Genomic DNA, 21,538 nt, shown 5'->3' with positions numbered 1-21,538 from the left:
ATCAGGACCCCTGTGATCCGGAAGCCTCCCCGATCCGATTGTTAAAGGACGTCCCGTTATCCAACCTGAGGTAGCTCGCACTTCGTTAATATTAGATTTTTTCGAGAATTAAATTAAACAAATTGTTAACGTTTGGTTAACAAATATTCCCTCTGATTCATCAGGACCCCTGTGATCCGGAAGCCTCCCCAATCCGATTGTTAAAGGACGTCCCGTTATCCGCCCTCAGGTAGCTCGCACTTGTACCGTTAGCTATGCTTTCGCAACAAACCTTGTAACCTTTTTTTTTATACCTTCCTTTTCCCACTGTTTTTTTTTTAATGCTTGCACTATTTTTTCTACCTCACATCACTTAGCCCATCCTGTCGGACGATTGTTTTATGGTCTTGTACCGACGGTGCAAAAGCCACACTAGAACTGTTTTTTTTAACTTGAAAAAACCGGATAAAACATCGGGTAACGTAACTAGAGCAAAACTGGGATGTCTTATACATATTCGAATACTATTGATTTTTTTTAACTTTCAATCTAATGGCTCATTCATCTAGTACGATTATCGAAACAACATATTTTTCAGTTTGTTAATTATTCATTAAGTCCATTAGAAAACTTATCAGATAAATAACTAAATTTTATTCTTAAAAAAACAGAACCATATATACATAGTTACAGATTAATAAAATAGCTATATTGTGCTAGAAAAATACTAATAATAACGAATATAAATAGCACAAACTTTGAACTTCCTACTAATTATAAAATTATGATATCAAATTAGTATGGCTAGATATATAATCATTTTTTTTGTCCTTACATTTGTTAAGATAAGATTTGTTCTTTTCTTGTCATTTTTTTTTGCTTCCGGTAGAGCTAAAAACGAGCCGACAGTACAAAAAGGTCTCCTCTTAAGGGCAAATAAACGGAGAGGCGGAAATAGGTACCGTTTGGACAGGTACCGCTAGCCGCAAGTGCCAATATCTTCCTCCCTCAAGTGCTTTAGGTACACCCCCGCGGACCGGTACCGTTCCATCCGGGCTCATGTTTTTTGTCCCCTTCGAGTTACAGTTAGAACGCCAGCATTGTGAGCAATAGCTCTCAGAAACTCACAATCCGAGCATCGAGTTACATTTTGAGTAGTTCCAACGCGTATTTTTAAAGAACAAGGTACTTATGGAACAAGCATTACTATTTATGATGTATTCAGTCAATTGACATGGGCTTGTTGAAAAGTTTGATCTATTTCCTAATTAAATACCGGATTATTTTCTCAAGTATCCTTAATCTTACCGTTACGGTTTATCATTTTGACATCTCTTCGTGGCACCATTGCATTCTACGTTATAGGTCAGCAGAGAGTAGTCTATCACAAAATGGCGTTATCTTGAACACCACATTAAACAGGAAGGCTTCGTGCGCTATCTAATTGTCATCTCTGATTACTTGCAGACGCCTACCAAATGTTTTATAACATTTCGTTTAATTACCGATAGAAGCTGACTGTAACTAGTTATTTATCGTCTCGTGCTTTACTTTGAGTAAATGAAAACAATTTTTGTTTGAAAAGTTAGCAACCATTTAAGAATAATATTTTATAACTAGAATTAAATATTATTACATAGATAAAGCCCCTTGTTTAACTTTTTTTTTTTTTTGTTTACAGAGAAAATGTGCTCAAATATGCCTATGACCTACAACCAAACAGCAAACAATGAGAATGGAGTCTTAGACCTGCGAGTCTACAAACAGGGCGAAGAGGTCCCAGGTCAGCTCACTCCTCCAAGAGATAGTAGTCCTGTTTCAGTTGTTGGCATTGTAAGCCCTGTAGCAGCTAGCACTCATGTACCAACATCAGTTGGTACACCTATTTCAGTTGGAAGTCCAATTCCAGTTGGAAGCCCTATTCCAGTTGGAAGCCCGGTTTCTGTGACACCCACCCTCGCAGTGACACAGAGGGTCCTGGCTGCGGCACAGGCTCAGCACACCCGCCCTTTCAAGGCCTACCCAAAGGACCCTCTAAGTTTATCCAGTGCACAGGATGAAACCTATTTCCGATTCAGAGATGAAATGTTATCTCAGGTGAAGAATGGAAAAGCTTGTCAGAGGAAACGTGCTGCCAGTCCTCAGCAATCTCCAGACAGCAGACAGGAACATTCGGAAGAAAAAGATGCTGCTTACTGGGAAAGGAGGAGGAAAAACAATGAGGCAGCAAAAAGGTCGAGAGACGCTAGGAGGGCGAAGGAAGACGAGATTGCTATTAGGGCAGCTTTTCTAGAACAAGAAAACCTCAAACTGAAGTACCAAATAGCAGTACTGTCAGAAGAAACAGCTCACCTTAGATGTATGGTTTACAAGGCAGATCACCACCCAGCGGTCATGGCGAGGTATCCTCCTATGGTTTAGATCTAACTGCACAATTTACACAACTGCAGAATTTGTAGATAGTTTCTATAGATATTCGTTTTAAAATCACATTGTAAATATTATTGTGTTAAATGTTCATGGTGGGCTCTTCTAAAGGTCTAAGAATGATTTACTTGTTCCCTATCTAATAGTTTTAATTAAAAACTAAATGTAATCAATCACTTTAAATCAGATATTCAGTAAGAAAAATAATTATTTATTAATTATTAATCAAAATTAATTTTTTAAAATCACATCATTCATTTTTATGTGTAATTGCAGTAACTTTAAGTAATTGTCATACACTTTTTACCAACACTTTAATTTGATAAGATTTGATTCTTTGAAAATTTATTTATAACTAAATAAATTTGTTTATATAAAATTATTTATTAATAGCTAAGAACAGTTACTCCAATTTAGGATACTGCAATTCTTAAGAATATATTGTTGTGAATTTCGGCTCAAGTCCTCTATTCAGGACATATACAGTCTCAGACTGAGATTGTTAAATTATTTCCCGAGACCACCGTGAAATAAATATTGACTGACCCAGGTGGGAATTGAACCCACAACCTTCTGAACCAAGCACTCTGGTGCTCCATATTCTTCTCAGTATGCTAATGACTGGCTTTGCAACAATTATGAATTCAGAAAACAAAGTTATAGGCAGTCTCGAATAAAATAGCATTTTATTTTCATTCTGTTACTTTATTATCTTTAAATTAATTTTACAAAACATTTGTAAATATTATATAAAAATTTTAGGCTTGTATTATAGGATTTCTTAATATATTCCAAAAAGTCTTATGGATTCAAGATTGCCATCCCATATTTTATATACCGAATTTCTACCTCAATATGAATTAATCCATTACTATTTACTCTTTAAAGTATGACAAATTGTATATTTATTTTGTAAATATGTATTTTTTTGTAAATAATTTGTAATTATGTTATTTAAGTGATTGCTGATGTAGTAATATTCAGAAAATAACTATTTTATTTTTGTTTAGTACAAAAACTACCATTGTACCTCCACCATAAATTCATGTTGTAGTATAAAATATTCTTTTCATGATTTGTGTTTTTTTAAGAAAAATATTTTAGTTAAACTATTATATATTTTTCTCAGTCTAAGAATTATCTATTCTGGTAGTTTTATTTATTTTAAATTCCATAATGGGATTGAAAAAGGGCTTTAAATAGTGGTAATGATACTTGTTAAGAATATTAGACTGTCTTACCTAATGTAAACTTATAAATTTTCCTCGCGAATAAGGGCAACTTGTACCTTTTTTTTTTATACCTATATTGTAGATATGTGTTGTTTTAGTGGAAGAAATTATTTATGTATTACCGAGTCTATTTTTTTAATATATTTGTATTATTATTATTTAAAACATAATCAAAGGTGCTGTTACATGAAATGTCAGTATATGACATCACACTCTTATGTATGAATATGGATTATATGTTCTTAAAAAACAAAACCAATTGTTTGCTCAAGAGTGTTTAAATATTGTTCTTGGAATTATTTTTATTAAAAAATTAATGAAAAATATTTTGTCATTTTTTAATAAAACCTATAATTCTTATATTTTAATAATTATTATGTTAAAACCCTTAGATTAGACAAACTCCTTCCTCCCTTATCTTTTTTTCTCTCGCTCCTAAATTTGTTTACCCAATTAGCATTTCTCAGATAGCATCCTAAAGATGAGGTATGGCATTAGTTCAAATTGATTGATTAGTACAGCTTAGAAATCTGCTCTGCATGTTGCTATCAGATCATTAGGGTTTAAATATATTGAATAATGAGGATAGAAATGCTTTTCTATCTCATGATGAAACTAGTCTTGAAATTAAAGATAATTTAAGACTGGTAGCATCTATTGTCCTATACCTTAAAAATAGTGTTGACAGAGTTTTTAACTATAGACATCCCATTTCAAAGATTACAGCTCAAATATATTATTTCTGATACTCCTGGATCCTTTGGAAAATTAAAAATTATGAAACAGAAGAGTTAAGAAAAAACTTATTAAAGAAATGTACGGTAAAAGACAGCTAGCCGAGTCTTTGTTTAATATTTTCAAAAAGGTCATTTAAAAAAAAAAAAGAAAAAAGCTTTTCTATGGAATTCATTAAGGTGTCAATAGAATAAAGAAATGATGTATACAGAATGAGAGGATTTAAGTCTCAGAAAGATTAAGAGAAAATATAAAATTTGATTAAAATGTTCTAAGCTGTGTATTTGACTGCACAAGTGTGTTACCAAAGTTACACTTATTTGTAATTAATTTTTTTTTTTTTTTAATTCTTCACATTTATTTACCATGTGTTTAAACAATTATTTCAATTAGTGTAAGTTTTTTTCAGTTTAAAAATATATTGAATAAAAATGATTCATAGTAAAAAAATATTTTTAATTTATCTAGTCAGGAAGTTAAGATATTGGCTGTGTGTATTAATAAATGGAATATGGTCTGGGTGCGGTCAAATAAAACTGAAATAGTAATGACTATTTTAATTGATCCAACGTTTTGTCCCACCTTGCAGGGTTTCATCAGGGGTAAAAAAACATAAAAACACTTAAGTGGTGAAAACATAAAGGTACAAAGTGAATGAAAAATAAAAAAGATGTGCAGTGAAACATAAAAATTAAATAATAATAATTTAAGGTTTTAGACAATTAATGAAAACGGAAATAACAACAGATAAAAAAAGAAGAAATATAAATTCAGTACACTCAAAAGATGAGAAAAGGGGAATAAGAGTAAAATCAATAATAGAGGAAGATAATGAGAAAGATAGGAAATGTACATTCCACACTTGAAATCAGAGCGAAAATGAGTGTTGACAGGATGTAATAGAGAAGTAGTGGGAATAAACAGTTAAAAATATTTTACCTTTGAAAATAATTTTAAAGTAATTTGTAATTGTTCATTTACTTTTTTATTTATGTTAAGTGTTTGTATCTTTTTTAGCCCTGAAGAAGCCCTGCAACATGGGGCAAAACATTGGCTCAATTAAAATAGTCATTTCTATTGAAGTTTTATTTGACCGCACCCTAACCATACTCTATTTATTGAAGTTAAGATATGTTTCATTTTAAACTAGTACTAAAATAATACTTTAGTAAGTATTTCAATAAGATATTTTATTTATAAATCTAACAGATATTTATGTTACATTTCAACGAATAAAATGAATATAGACAAACATATAGAGAATTTAAATGTGTCAAGCCTATACATATATTTGAATTTTCTCATTTAGATTAAATTGTCATGGATTTGTGAACAAACAAATTAGTTATTTGTATTAAATTCAGAAGTATTAGTGATTAGAATTTTTTTTTTTTATCTGCAAAATTTACGATCTGAAGTGATACTGCATTTTATGATAGTTTCTGAAAAATCTAGATTTGATTAGGATAAAACGAGGTGATTTTTTTAAAAACTGAAACATAAGTAAGATTTGGAGAACCACATTGTTGGTACAGATTCAGTTATTATGCATGGATGTCCCTCATTAACTGAATTGTGGACTATCATCATAAAGTTATTTCTTGCATAAGAATATTAAGTTATTACCATTTTCTTTTTAAAATAATAAATCAATCTCTTCTTTTACAATATTATATAAATAACTTTAAACTTTCTGTCCTACCAACTCCAAGGACTGGGGTTCGAATCCAGGTGTTACAGATAATTACTTATTCTTTTAGTGTAGCCATGAGTCACCCCTGTTAATTCATTGAGCCCTCAGGGGTCCACCCAGCCTCATAAAGATGGTGCTCTTAATTGGAGAAAAATCTAGCGGTCGAGTGTGAAAAAATGGACAAATTACCTCTTTGCGCCCCAACCATCGTTCAAGAAACAGTACAACCTTATCAAGTACTGAATCCCTGAACCTCTATGGGTTATAGCGGTACAAATGTTTATGTTTAACTTTTAAATCAAATTAAAAGGAACAATCTATTTAAATTAAATGTGAAAACATAATCATTACCTGTATAATTTAATGATGATCTGTTTTTTTTTTCATTGCATTAATTTGTTGAACAGGTTGGTATTTATGCTTTTCTTTTCACTTTTTGTTGTATCTTGGATAACTAAATATAAGGACCATAAATTGATATATTACTGCTATTAAATTTTCAATATAAGAATAGATTATCAATAAAAGATAATTGTAATACCTTTTTTATTTATGCTGCAGATTGAGTTGGGAAATCTTGATAAATCAAAAGATCAGGAAAAGATGATGGAGTATATCAAGTCTTTAGGAGTCGGGATGCGCCCAATTAATGATCCATTCTTTGAAGAAGGTGACAAGATCTGTGGAGTTTACACAAGGGTTGGAATTGTAGATGAAGATGAAGAAGATCTTTGTCATAATGTGTAAGCTAAGAAGCCAATATTTTTGAAGTGCTAACTTTTTTTTTAATTTTGAGAGTTTTTCATCTTTTAAATTTTGATTAATGCATAAACAAATAAAGCTACAGCTTTTAAATTCCAGGATGAAAACTTTCCAATGTGATGTTCCAAACTGCCAATTGGAATTTGATAATCTGCTGAAATATGATCTGCATTACAATTCATGCCATAGATATTCTTGTTCAGAGTGCAAAAAGCAACTTCCTTCACCACATCTCTTGGATTTACATATTTCTGAAACACATGATTCATTCTTTAAAGCTGCATCAGAAAGAAAACCAATGGTATGTTATACTTCTTAACAATGTCATACAATTAACGTGTTGTGTTTGTGGTTATTTTTAGCTATATGGTCATGATGAACCATATGTTTGGTTTCCTTTAAGGCAGTAACCTAATTTACCTAATACTTTTTATTTAATAAAAATAATAACTAACCATTAATATTCTAACCATTTGGTTAGAATTTTAAACATTTATAGAGTAATAAATCTTTATAGGGATAATTACATTACAACCATGTCATCTCTTGGAAATTATTATACTAGTAAAAAAACAACTGACATATCCTTTATTCCAAAACCAAAGTTCAAAGTATCTCATTCAGTGCTGTGATGGGTGAGGTAACTCTTTAATTACATTTTTTCATAAGCAATTTACGTTTTTGTCTTTGTCGAAGACAATAGTTAACCGAGATGTTACAGTATTGGCTTACTATTGAGATGTCATTCTAATTTACAGTATATATTAATTTTAAATATAATAAATTTAATTGAAACAATTACTGATGAATGAATAATTAATTAAACTAACACAAAAATGTTGGTATGTCTGCAACATCGTTCCCAACTAGACCTCCACATTCTAAAAATTGTCATACACATATAGACACACTGTAAACAACTTTACAACAAATAGACTTATTTGGTATTAAGCAACTAATTTCATTACTGAATATATTGGAAAATAATGTTAAGGCACTGAATGTAAGACGTCCTGCAATAATCATTTAACTGAGTAGTCTTTATATGTACTGGTACGATAGGGGAAATCATCTGAAAAGAAGTCTATCAGTCATTTAACAACTTCTTGTCGTAAAACAAAATTTTGGAGGATTACCAAAAGATAAATATTACCTGACCTATATGAGATGGATCCAAATTTCTTTGAACCAGTTCTAAGCCTCTTGCCCCTACATACTCAACCATCGCAGCCTCTTCAAGATTTTTAAGAATTACCATTGCTAACAAGCCACCTGTTGTTCATTGACCAGTTTATTCTAATATTGCTTTAAGAGGTATGAATTCAACTAAGATGTAAGAAATTTCTTTGAATAGTCAGTGTACTGACCAAAGCAGACGTATCAATTTCTTAATTATTTCCATTTGCTTTCATGAGTAAAGCATTAAAGTAAACAAGTTGTTGAAATTAAAATGACAAGAAAACGAAACAGAGGGAGAGAAAGATATAGTGTTTATTTCTAAGTTTTATTTTGAACTGAGATTGAGAAGGATAAAAAACTAACTCCTGCACAATACTGGAAATTTCAGTTAGTTATTAATAATTTATGACATTTAAATGAAAAAATGTTTTATTTATCTGATTTAGTTCAAATGCTTTGTGGAGGATTGTTCTGTGGTCAGCTTAACTCCAAAAGACAGAAGAAGTCATTGCATCGAAGATCATAAATTTCCACATGATTTTAAATTTGATTCAGCAAGGTAATTTATAAAAAAATTTCAAATTCTAAGTTTTAGAATAATCTATTCGAGTGCAGTAATATTATTTGAGGTTCTGTTGTACAAAAGAACATTTTATGCTCTGATTTTGTGTTAAAATTATAAGGATTAATAATTATTTAATAGTTATTTTTACTATCAAGTTTATTTCACTTTATCATCAAACTTGTTCATCATGACATGATTAATTAATTTTAATATAATTTTAATATAATTCAATTTAACATAAATTTAAATTTTATAATATACAGTGTAATCTATATAACTGAGATCTTAGGATTAATGGACCTAGGATTTTTTATCACTTAAAGAGGCTTTTCACTTATCCAATTTTGCAAATAGGCAGGTTTGGAATGAAAATTATCTTATTAATGGAGTGTCCCACTCAGAGAAGTCCAAATTCACCATTTTTCGTTTAAAGAGGTGATATGTTTATAAAAAATATTTATCTAACATTTCTAATGCTTTTTCTGTGTTGTACTTTGACACTTTTTTTAAAACAAATATTCTCTTATTTTATTCCCAAATAGGAAGAAGTGCATGCAGAAACAATGTTGTCGTCAATGAGCTCTTCTGAGAAATGTGTTCACAACCTGTTCAAACCTGATAAATTCTCTTACTTAAACAGGATATTGATTCATAAAGTCTCAATTATAGAAGTAAACATTGAAAAAAATCTAAGAAATTAAATCTCAATTACAAACCTTAATAATTCTCAGTAACAGACGTATTTCAATGCAAAAAAGTGTTGGAACCTCAGTATAATTATTAGTAATAGAGGTTTCTCACATATCCAGGGTCAACTTAATCAGATTACACTGTATATATTAATTACTCAAAACAAGCTCTAATGGCAAATAAGGAGAACACTTCTCCTTATTTAATTATAAAATTAATAAATATATATATATGATTCTTCATGTCCTTGTTACAAAAGAAATTTGTATTTGAAAACAAGTATTTCTCTGGTGTATCATAAAACAGAATAGTTGGAATAAATTGTAGAAAGTTAGCATTTAGTAACTATTAAAATATTCTGGAAACATCTTTCTCTGAACATTTTTTTAAATGAATGATACAATATTAAACGATTTTTAAACATTTTTTTACAGGAAATTGCCGAAAAAGAAAACCGAAAAATCTAAGAAATTGAACGGTGGCCCTTCTGAAATAAAAAATAAACCAGCTGGTAGTAGTGGACCTTTCACATTTGGTCATAAAAAAACAGGGAAGACTTTTATAACAAAATATAAAAAAATTGAAAAACCTATTGAAATGCATGAATTGATGGAATCTCTTCCATCAGTTGATGACCAACCTAAATGAACTGGTGGCTGTAATTATTATATATGTATTTAAGCCATTATTAAAAAAAAAAAACTCTTAAATATTTTGTAATCATTACTAAAAGTATTTTTGATACAGTTTAACTAATTATGAACAAATATATATTATTCAAATTCTTATGTAATATTTTTGGATTTTATTAAATGCAATATTATTAAAACTGTGTTATTTAGAGCTACTATTAATTTAGTAATTTATTGTGAACTATTTTACTACTTGAAAATTTGTTAGCTTTACTGGAAAAACATTGATTGACCATGTGTAATTAATAAAAGAAAGATCATCCAAGTGTGGTAAAACAATAACTTAAGTAGTAAAAATACTATTTATTATTTATTAATAAATAGTAATTTCACTATTTGAGTTGCTTTTTGTCTGCACTTGGATTTTTTTCTGTTTATTATTACCTACAATTTTCTAATCCATGACTAACTAGACATAACATGCTAGTCATGGATTAGTAACAATGGCCACTTTGTAGTTTTCAGATTAAGTATTAATATAACCAGTAATTCATATAATGTAAACAGTTATTAATAAAAACAAATGTCTCAGAAAATATAATCTTCTACCATTTGCTCTCAGTCCATTTTTTATTTTTAAAAATTCTTTACTTTAATTTTAATTACATTATTCACAAAAAAGCGCTACAATATCAAGAAACACCCAGACTAAAATTTCCTGTAATCTATGGCGAGTTCAGCCTAAAGGTTTTACTGATTTCTCCACAAAGTTCTAAGGAGCAAGAGCTGTCTAGCTCATTTTACCAAAACACTCATGTCATTAATCACAGTTTATGATTTACTAAGATTTTAAATTGAACTACGTAATCAAAATAAAACCAGCAGATTAGATTTAGAATGCTTACAGGTCATTTGGACACTCATGTTAAAGACCAAAGTATATGAAAACATAACAAGAGGCAATGTTTTTTACTCTCAAATTGCATGCGATAACAGCCTGGTTATATCTATTTAAATTTATCATGGTATTAATGGAGTACAAAAGCTCTAATAGCATTGTAATAACTAGAATTCCTGTTCAAAGCCATTGCTATATTTTTTAAAAACACTGTTATGAGAAGAACTATCTGCTAGGTCTGTAGAATACCGAAGTAAGACTTATTGAGAAGAAATCTTCTGACACTAACTTTAACAAATGGAAGGATTATACAGAGATAAAAAAAGTAATTCAGGAATTATTTAAATTCTGTTGAACTATTCTCAAAAAAACCGAAAAACATGCTGTAAATCTGTAAAATAATGTATTAGAAACCCAAAATGTGAATAAAACATCCAAATCCTGGAATAAAAAACATGATTGTTTAATTTTTATAATAATAAATGAAATGTTGATCCAACCTTCTTGCTATCAAATTAAAGTTCAGCTAAATGCTCTGAACATTTATACAAACATACATGAAAAACTAAATTAACTGATTAAAAACCTAAAATTTTGTCCATAATTGAACTAAGGAAGGAATAATTAGACTAATGATTTTATATTCCTATTATGATGGCTGATATTCAATTTCTTATAAGAACCTCAATTTTATTTTTTTAGAAAAAATATGCAAGGTACTATAAAGAAGGAGTATATAAAAATGTTTTTCCCAGGCAAAATTCCTTTTTTAATTTCCCCTAAAATTTCAAACAGCATGTTCTTCTGCTTAGCTTTTTAATTGTGTATTTATACATGAATGTACCACAAAGCTAAAAACTACCAAGTAATAAGTCAAGTAACTTTTAAAAGTTTAATAGTTTGATTATAATGTATAGTATAGTAAATATATATTCATATTAATTAGACTAATTAATTTTTTCTTAAATTTTTGTTTAAAATAAGATATTTAAGATACATAATATAAAAAAAAGGGTAATTGCACAAGTCTTGGGACTAACCTACAGAAATGAAACTTCTGGAAATGAAATAATGCATTAAAATCTTAGTAATAATGATCATGCCTACCCTATTGTAGCTTAAGGCAGAAAATATTATTTCCAGAATAAAAATAATTAATAGAATAGAACAACCATTTCCCAAAACAATTCTAGAAATAAAATGTTTTATATCGTAATAGGAGAAAATAGGATAACAGAAGCTCACTCAATTGAACCAGTACTGCTGGGATTGTTAATGATTGAAATGAAAATCAATCTTTATTCTGGGACTCCTGGTTCCCTAAGAATAACAATTTGGAACAGTTTCATGCTTATATTGTTTTCTATTATTCACAAGTTCACAGAAGTTTGATAGTCCAAGAGATAGATATATAGTTGGTGTTTGAATGAAGTTAAGGAAGGTTTATGGATTGATAGGGGTAAGGAGTTCCAAAATGAAATAGCTCGAACAGCAAAAGATTTTTCAAAGGAGGCAGTTCTATGGGTAAGGATATAAATCTCGGCAGATTGGGATTTTGTGTTTAATAGGTGAATGGATAAACGTAGGGTGAGGAGGTCAATGATATAGGAAGATTTTTTGGTTACTATCGATTGGAATATAAATATACCAAGGAGATATTGTCTCTGGATACTGGGATTGAGCCAGCTTTGCTCGGTATAGTAAAGAGAGATATGAGGATGTCTGGGAATACCAAAAATGTATCTTATAAAGCAGTTCATTAGTATTTTTAGTCTCTTTTCCTGTTCAATGGATAGTCTTCCATACACTAGGCACCTGTAGTCGAAATGTGGTAGAATAAGGGAGGATATTAGAAGGTGACGGGTACTTTGAGGAAATGAATTATGGGATCTTAGGAGCTGTTTAAGAATTGAGATGGTTTTTCGAGTAATTTGGGAAATGTGGCTATTCCATCTTAAGTGCTGATCAAAGGTGACTCCTAGATTTTTTATGGTGTTTTGAAACTGGATAGGTATGTTGTGGAGGTAATAATAATAGATAGTAAGGAAGGGTTTTGAGCCAATGAGCCTTGGTTTTTGCTGGATTCAGGCTCAATTTATTTTCAGAAGCCCAATGGTATATACAGTCAATGTCTTCCTGGAGCTTACAGGATGCCTTGATCATGTCAGAAGGATGAAAAGATATGTATATTTGTATGTCGTCGGCATATTGGGACTTGCAGATAGCATTAGGTAAGTTGTTTATGACTCTGGAGAATAGTGTTGGTAAGAGGGAGGAACCTTCAGGAATACCGTGAAAGAGAAGTAGTGATGATGAGGGAGATTTATTAGGAACAACAGTTTGGGATTGGAGAGACAGGAAGAAGTGAAACCAGTTCAAGAAACTATTGGACAGGGAAATATTGTGTAGTTTTGAGAGGAGCATTCTATGAGCGAGGTCAACGGCTTTTGAAAAGTCAAAGAGTGCAAGGATTGTGGTTTTCTGTTGTTCTATAGAGGAATAGAGGTCTAGGGAAATTTTGAGCAGAGCCTACTGTGTGGAGTAACCAGAACGGAAAACTGATTGGAAAGGACTAAGAACAATATTTTGTTCAAGGAATGAGGTGAGTTGGGAATGTACCAATCTTTCCAGAGGCTTAGACAGGTTTAATAGGATGGAAAAGGGTTTAAGTCGAAAGCTATGAAGGGACAAGGTACCTTATTCCGTGGTCTTACTATATAAAAATAATATTTACTACCAAAAATATTTTCCTGCTCGAATTGACCAGTGTTGCCCCCACCCCTTCTGTTTCATCTTATGTCACAAAATCAATTTACTCCCACATAATTTTTTTTTTGTCTAAATATTTATAACGTTGGTAAAGGGGTTTCAATAAAAAAAAAAAAATTGAAATTCCTGTTAGTCACACTTATGTCAGGAAGGACAATGAAGGAATAGAGATCAACTGCTGCGAATCCAAGTTAAAAACAACAACACTTTATGTTCTTCAGCAGAACAAGCCTCATCTAGAGAATCTATTCTTTATCACATTGTGTTTACCTGTTATTTTTTTTGGTTGAATTTGACTCATCTAGTGTTAATCAATGCTTTGCTTTACCTAAAATTTGTCACTTCTAAATTGTAAAGTAAATAAGAAAAAACATAAAAATAAAATGAAATAATTTTATGCCCCACTTTGCAGGTCTACCTGATGAAGCCATGCACAGTAAGGCTGGTTTACAATAAAGTTTTCTTTTACTGTTTTGATACCTTTATTGACTGCCACCCGGACTATCTTCCCCAATATTAAGATTGTTTGTTTTATTAAATCATGTATGTATTTAAATATTTACTTAAATTGGTCTGAGTTTAACTTCATCATATATTGATATATACATCACCTCTTATATTAAGTTTTTCATTGCATTTTGATATTTACCTACCTAATATTGATAATTCATTAATATTTGTAGTTTTCTCTTTTTTATACTTCTAAGCAATCAGCTCTCTTGCCTTAACTGACCATGCCTTGGTTCTGGCTAGGATGGATCAGTGGGGTTCTTCTGTATATTATAAAAAATTAGTAAGTTCCAAAATAGACATTAAACATGTCTGGTAGCATTATGTAAATGTAATAAATAAATTTGGAAGATAAAAAAAGGAATTAAAACAGCAAAAATTAGATTTAACATAAACTTAATTAAACTTGACATTAACTTGGAGAATTAATACTAATATTAAAATAAGAAACAGTGATAGCAATAGAATATGTGGCAGCAGTCCATCAAATTGAACAATAATAGACATAAAATAAGAGTAACTGTTTAGAACTAACAATTGGAGATACTTGATTATTACTTATAATTATTACAAGTAAAAGCAATTAAGATACAGTCATTTTTTTTTTTTTAATGACTATCACTTTTACGCATCAGGAAGTTGCATTTATATAGTGGATTCTAATATGAAGAGAAACCTGGAGTGTAAAGAAAAAAGTTAAGTTAAGTAAGCAGGCTTATTTTCTAATGGTATGGTTTAATTGAAATAAGTTTATTTATAATTGTCATTAGCTAAGCTAATTTCAGTCTGTAGGACCATTACATTTCAATGTACTATGATTTTAATGAATTATAGTTACCATTAGTCTGATTCTATTATAATAATAACGTACATAAAGTGGCAGTCACACAGATTACATAATGTGAAGATGTTGAACAACTTAAAATTTGACTTTTTTTTTGTATAATCAGATTGTTAGCAATGGGAATATAGCGCCATTTTAATGGCTGATGTAATCATGATAAAAATATACATAACTAAATTAATGAAAAAAAATTATAAATTAACTCAAATAAAAATCTTTAACTTATCAGTCTTATAAATAATAATAAAAAGTTATTTCGTAAGAGACTCATTGTTAGCCCTATACATTTTTTTTTGTTTCATTTTCATGCTGAATTATGTCAGTTTTTCCGGTTTTCAGAAAAGTAATACAAGGTCTGTTCCAACAACCAGTTTCTAGACTGTCAGAAAAATATGTACCAATATAGAATTCGGGTTCCGAGGATTTTGGTACAAAGCCAAAATATCAGAAATTAGTTCTGACCCGTATGAATACCAAATTAAGATCCGTTTCTGACGATCAAAACAATCCTGGATTAGTTGCTACCAAATCCAGCATTCATTGTTGGAACAAACTTATAATTTTTAGAATCCGCCTATTTCATCTTAAATTTTAATACCCGTTTTATTCACTGTGTTTGAATCTAATCATTGCTTCATACCTATTGTTACTGGCGGAATCATCACGAAATATTAGTATAGTAGAATGTTACTTTCAAATATGGAGATTATTAAAAATTGTTAACTATTAGTACTATTTCTTCGTTTTTAAACCTATTAACTAATTAACAACGGATTTCATATTAGGTTTGTAAGAACACGCATTCTATCATCGAAAAGGTGGGTAAATGCCTGTAAGAATTTTGAAACTGACGCCCGTACTACATTACACCCGCCAGTTTCACGCTTTCGAAAAACTCTTGTTAGTACAGGATTATTGGAAGAAAAATAGTTTTATCAGCTAATCTATTTTTCATTGTAATTTTTTTATGGAGGAATACCTCAAAGCATAAGCATTACACAGAGGTGTAATAGCATATGACGAATGCTACATGATGCTATGAACGTTTGCCCCAACGTAGGATCCAATGATCGGCACTAAAAATTGGGAGCTCATAATCCGAAATTCTGCCACAGATGAGTTCAATGTTGGAAGGTTTTCGTAGCAGCAGTTTGATTCTAATCATAGTTCCTGCCATAAGATAATTCAGCCTTTCCTTACCTCTCGAAGAATTTTAATATGCAAACGCCATGGGTCTGTTTAAACATTTACAAATAATAATCAATAATTAACTTCACTAAATCCTCGGTCAACTATCAACTCATCATGGATATTTAACTCCCATTTTGATTTTAAACTAATGCTATTGTATTAAATTATGATTAGTTACAAGAAACGTAACTTAGTTCTGTAACCTACAAAGATGTAATAATAATACTTTTTTAGTATTTTTTTTTAAGTGCAGAAAACCATTTTCCTATCTCTAAAATTTGAAACGCTACCCGCCGTTTTCCAGTACTTTTGAAGATTCGTTTTAGAACATATAATTCAACTTCTGTTTAAGCTGAGATTAATCTAAAACGCTACTGAAGTATAGAACAACCTAAATTAAAACGTCTTTTATTGTAAGTGGCTTCATAAATAAAGATGATAGATTGTAAGGACTATGCTATAATGAAATGTATTATTTCATAATTTTTATTTTTGTTCAGTTTTTATCTTTTAATATTCCATGTATGGAGTTTCAAATGATGTTAATTTTTCTCATTTTACCTATATGTTTATAGATAATAAGTTTCGTTTTTTAACATTAAGAATTGAATGAAAACAACTTAATTGGTTTGGTCATGATTTATCATGTTGAGCTGCAGGTCTTCCAAAGTTCACCTATCCTTCCATTTATATTTCATCAGTTCATTCCAATCTGTACAGTTTTCTCTACCATTGAATAGTAAGAAGGGTGCATGAATTCTTAATTGCAACTGCTAACCATTTAACCTTTGTTTTCTTTTTAATAATTTTCTTAGAATTTTATGTGGATATGGCTTTCTTCCAATCTCTTCTTGCTTATCCACATAAATCATTCAAAGTGAAATGTCTTACTTCTCTAATTATTACAGAGATTATATTGTTTCATGTTTTTGCATTTCCTACTTACTTAAACCACTTGTTGATCTTAAAATTGTTTTTGTCTTTCCTCTTTTTCTCTTTGTACTTCCTCTATTTCATGTTGGAGATTTAATTTCTTTTACAGGTTTATGTCGAGGAGCTGTTTTTAAATTATAGTTTGGCTGCAGTAAAATGTTCCTATTTCTTAGGATGTTATTCTGTGTAGCAACTCCTATTTCATGTAAATAAGGCTGTCATTAGGTCAAAACTTAAATGGCCATTTTAAGAGCATGACTTGGCTCTTTCTTTGTGTAATTTACAATATATTCCAAAGTTATCACCCATCTCTAGATTACTAGATTATAAAACATTTATGATAGAATATTTCTGGGATATATGTTTTTTTTTTGTTTTATTTTAACTTTTTCTAATAGTCCAATAGTGTTTCTCAAAGTATCTTTTGTCCTATCATCTATATATTTTATGTTGCTGATATCCCAACCCATCCTAGTACTATGCTAACCATTTATGTTAATGACATATATCCAACTGCTGCATCCTTAAATCTACAGTTACACATCACTATGAATTTGATATTGAAGAATGGTATCAAATTTGGGGAATCAAAATAAATCTAAAAAAAGCTTGTAATCTTTCATCTCAATGTATTCCTGATAATCCTATGAGGTATCTGAAAAGTAAATGGTCAATGAGACCTCCTAATTAAAATAATCAGTGAGGTACTACCAATTGGATTCTTTCTCAAGCTATTTTAGGGTTTATTTCCTTACTTTATACTTGTATTACACCAATGCAGTTATTAATTTTAATAAGTAAATTAAAAAGATAATTGTTCTGATATTAATACTTTGTATGTAACAATAAATATATATTAAATGTTTATCTCTGTACCATTCATTTTAAAATTAAAACTAGCTCTCATATCGGGTGAGCATGACCTCACTTATTTGTTTTAGCATTTTTAATATTGTTCTTTCTATTAGGAAGTATTAAAATGAGCGTAAACAAAAGAAATATTGAAATCAAAGCTTGCATAAAGGATATTAAGGAATTGTTGGAAAAAGTAAAAAGCCACAGTGATACTAAGGAGGAGATTATTCATCAAGAAGATCATTTCTTTAATGCTATAAACGGAAGGTTGAAACTGAGAATAATAAAGGTAATTTTTGTAAATAATAGCTGTGTTGGTTAGGCAGAATAATTATTTTCTGAACTACTACACAACAAAACAAGAACTTGCTAAGCGATAATTTAAATTATTGCTTTATTGTGTAGGTAATAACCATTAATTTCCACTTTTTTTAGTAATAGAAACCCCCCTCATTCCCTCAGGGTGTGGTCAACAGTGGTTGGAAGAAGACTGTATTTATTATTAAATAAAAATAATTTATTAAACTTGTATTTTTGCTGGCCTTCACTGATAAATATATAATTCTGTATTTATAGTACCCATGAAGGATCTTATGGTCCAGAACATTACAAAAAAGTTTTGAAAACTCTGGTGGAAAAATATTTTTGGTTGTTAATGATACCAACAGTTAATAAATCATGAAACTTAAAGATTCATTCAAAACTTAACTGTTGTATATGGAGATAAATGGTGAATTCCCTATAATATCATTTGATACAAATTGAGTGTTAAATGGGGTATTTTCAGCTAAATCTAAGAAAGGCTTGTGTATCTTCAAATAACCTGTGAAAAATTGGAAAAAATATGAGATAGTGATGTTTAAAACTGTTGAGTTGACCTGGAATGACCCTAAATTATTTAATGGAAACCCTGTTGGGCCCATTTGTCATGCTTAAGACACCAACCTGTTCTTTATTACTTTTGTTATGTGAGTGTCTTAGAACTTAATTATTCTGTATGCTTAGGGCATTGAAACTTATATAAGTATAGAGCTTTTGACTTTTTTTTTTTAATTTGACTTAATGTTAAAATAATCCTAGAAGTAATTGTATTGTACTATTTCCATATTTTTTAAAATACTTTTTCAGGATGATAAAGCTCAATTAATATCTTATGAAAGAGAAGACAGAGCAGGTCCCAAGCTTTCTAAATATTCAATAGCTCTTTGTGAAGATGTGGAAAACTTGAAAACTGTTCTTTCAACTTCTTTAGGAATTAAAGGTTCTGTAAAAAAAACTCGACATCTTTTTTTTGTTAAGAACACTCGCATTCATGTTGATGAGGTTGAAAATCTTGGAGATTTCATTGAATTTGAGGTTAGTATTGCCTCATAGCTGTCTATAACCTGCTTTTGAATAATTATTTTACGAAAACCTTTTTCATTCTTCACTAAACATCTCCCATAAGCTATGCAGACAGTTTTATTTTCTTGGATGTCATACCATTTACTTTACATTGTTTTCAACTTCTATTCTATTCTAAACTGACACAGACACAGATTTAGTACAGAACTACAGACTATTTATATGTTACAAGTTTTTTCTTTTCTCCTTCTGTCTTGTACATATATTTGTTTTGAGATTTATAATTTAGTTTTCATAACACCTTATGAGTTGGTAAACCATACATTTTGTTAAAATAGCACTAAAAAATTTGTTTTAACTTTAGAAAAAAAATTGAACTTATAAAAGTGAAACAAATAAAGAAAGGTTTTACCTTCTCATCCAAGCCAATGGTAATAAACCCTTTGCCATAATAATAATAAAAAATTAGTATTATTCTTGTATTGAGTAGGACCAGCAGAATATGATAGGTTTTAGGAATGTGAAAATATTGATGATGAGACATCACGTTTTTCTTTTCAGGTAGTACTTAAGGAAAATGAAACTGAAGAGGATGGAAAGACTATTGCATATGATCTTATGAAGTTACTTGGTGTACAGGAATCTGATCTTATATGTGGGGCTTATATGGACATGATTCTGTCTACAAAAACATAGCTCATTATTTTTTTTGTACTATATTTTGTTTTGGATTCATGGGGCTTCTTTAATTTATAACAATTTATTCTTGATATCCTTTTGTAAATAATTTTTTCAGTTTATACTTCTGCCCTTAGTAAGTGCTGATGGTACTCAATTACATTAAACAACTTTAGTGGTGGTTGTTTAAATATTAAATTGATTGTCTGTGATTATTTATACATTCAAGAGGTATCTGTATGTCCAAGAAATACTAAACATTGTGTATTAATGAATTTGAAGTTCGAAAAATGTATAATAAAAACTAGCTTCTAATATATTTTTGATAAAGATCTATAATGAATTCTGTAATTTTCTTCACCCAAAATTCATTAAATTTCTTATTATAGTGGACTCAAGAGCAGTGAAGACCTAATACTGAGACTGGTAGAAAATTTATTTATATCCTTCTTTTCCTGTAAGTAATACTGATTATGGAAAACAAATACATATGCCAACTCTACCAATAACGACCCCTTAATGGTATCCTCCTGATTATTCTTTTCTATTTTCTTGGATCTTTTCCAGTTCTATGGAGAATACCTACTAGACCCTCTTCCTCAAAATCAAACTTTGTCTTCTCCCCTAACAGGGCAGAGGTGGGTGAATGGTACCCCCAATGGTGTGACCAACACAGCCTCATTAGCCACACTCCTAAAGGCTTTGGTTGATCGCTGCAGAGCCATTCTCTGGATTGTCGCCATCTTCTTCCTCTTTTGTTGAGAAAGATTTTGATTTCAGGCTGGAGACACGTACTTAAGTACTTACCTAGTACTCCTTTATTGTAAATGGTAACCATCGCTGGAATCCTGAAGCCCCACAAAGAGGCCCTGATACAACAGTCCATTAAGGGCCTGGGTCACCATACTTGCTAAGTAATACAAGTGAGGAGTAAGATTAAATCTTTTACCAAATGTAAGTTACTACCTCATTTGGGCATATTCTTATTCCTTTTATATTGATGTTATTAGAGTGAGCCCTAACATGAACACCTTTCATTAGGATGTCCTGGGCTTTGGTAGTAGCCGTTCTCACCTTCATCTTGGCCTATTCACTTATAATGTTGGTACATCTCTCTGCTTCTTGCTAACTGGCTCTGCTTCTGGACACCATTCCTGTAGCCAAAACGTTGATGTTGGCCATGGCTGGGAACTGCTTCTCTTCGACTTTACTCAAACCATGGTTAAGAGTTTTAAACATGCTCTGTTCTGCTGAATTTCCTTAATCCATGTGCTAAGGCTTTTATTCCCATTTGTATTTCACAAACAATAGGAAATCTGTAATAAAAATAGCTGTTATAAGGGGAACCTATTTCCAGAAAGGTGGGGTTTAAATTTTTTTGTTCTTTCTTAGTGTCAAAAGTATGGAAAAATTTAAGCACATAAAATAAATTGTGTGTTGTATCAATTTGAAGAAAATTTCATACTGAAAAAAATTATGTTATTGCTTTTAAAAAATAAAAATAGTTAGAACCTAAAATATTCACTCAGTGCTCAATAGCTTTATAACTATTTACAGCAAGATTAGTATAACTTTCCTAAAATTTGGGCCCTTAACGCTCAATAATTTCGGAGATACAGTTT

General features: G+C 30.3%; 4 protein-coding genes across 5 annotated transcripts in view; 3 read left to right on the top strand and 1 right to left on the bottom strand.

Moving 5' to 3' along the window:
* Window positions 1-3,418, top strand: part of LOC136795696 (transcription factor ces-2-like) — a 5,722-nt gene extending 2,304 nt beyond the window's left edge. Inside the window, exon 2 of the mRNA XM_067047156.1 lies at window positions 1,661-3,418. Within this exon, the coding sequence (XP_066903257.1) occupies window positions 1,666-2,400 (735 nt within the window). The 5' untranslated portion in view covers window positions 1,661-1,665 and the 3' untranslated portion in view covers window positions 2,401-3,418. The remainder of the gene's footprint in view (window positions 1-1,660) is intronic.
* LOC106683256 (gustatory receptor for sugar taste 43a) overlaps window positions 1-6,742 on the bottom strand; it is a 125,185-nt gene extending 118,443 nt beyond the window's left edge. The window contains exons 1-2 of the mRNA XM_014424615.3: window positions 6,608-6,742; window positions 6,418-6,520 (exon numbers count right to left, since the gene is read on the bottom strand). The gene's annotated coding sequence lies outside the window, so the exon portion shown is untranslated. The remainder of the gene's footprint in view (window positions 1-6,417; window positions 6,521-6,607) is intronic.
* The window catches only part of l(2)k10201 (lethal (2) k10201), a 33,875-nt gene extending 23,359 nt beyond the window's left edge, over window positions 1-10,516 (top strand). Inside the window, exons 2-5 of the mRNA XM_014424611.2 lie at window positions 6,628-6,809; window positions 6,928-7,129; window positions 8,454-8,566; window positions 9,697-10,516. Of these exons, the coding sequence (XP_014280097.1) occupies window positions 6,628-6,809; window positions 6,928-7,129; window positions 8,454-8,566; window positions 9,697-9,910 (711 nt within the window). The 3' untranslated portion in view covers window positions 9,911-10,516. The remainder of the gene's footprint in view (window positions 1-6,627; window positions 6,810-6,927; window positions 7,130-8,453; window positions 8,567-9,696) is intronic.
* Window positions 10,517-16,364: 5,848 nt separating this feature from the next.
* Window positions 16,365-20,259, top strand: LOC106683251 (uncharacterized). Of its 2 annotated transcripts, none has more exons than XM_014424609.3 (4): window positions 16,365-16,519; window positions 18,008-18,183; window positions 19,023-19,250; window positions 19,800-20,259. In XM_014424609.3, exons 2-4 carry the CDS (start codon window positions 18,019-18,021, stop codon window positions 19,932-19,934), a joined length of 528 nt encoding a protein of 175 aa, XP_014280095.1. In that variant the 5' UTR covers window positions 16,365-16,519; window positions 18,008-18,018; the 3' UTR covers window positions 19,935-20,259. The 2 variants fall into 2 exon arrangements, with proteins under 2 accessions (XP_014280095.1, XP_014280094.1); XM_014424608.1 differs by lacking the exon at window positions 16,365-16,519 and adding an exon at window positions 16,737-16,845.
* The last annotated feature ends 1,279 nt before the right edge of the window (window positions 20,260-21,538 follow it).

The sequence above is a fragment of the Halyomorpha halys genome, unplaced genomic scaffold (genome assembly GCF_000696795.3).
Source record: "Halyomorpha halys isolate HHAL.00 unplaced genomic scaffold, Hhal_1.1 Scaffold474.1, whole genome shotgun sequence".
Classification (NCBI taxonomy): Eukaryota; Metazoa; Arthropoda; class Insecta; order Hemiptera; family Pentatomidae; genus Halyomorpha; species Halyomorpha halys.
This window is presented reverse-complemented; position numbering and strand designations above follow the sequence as displayed.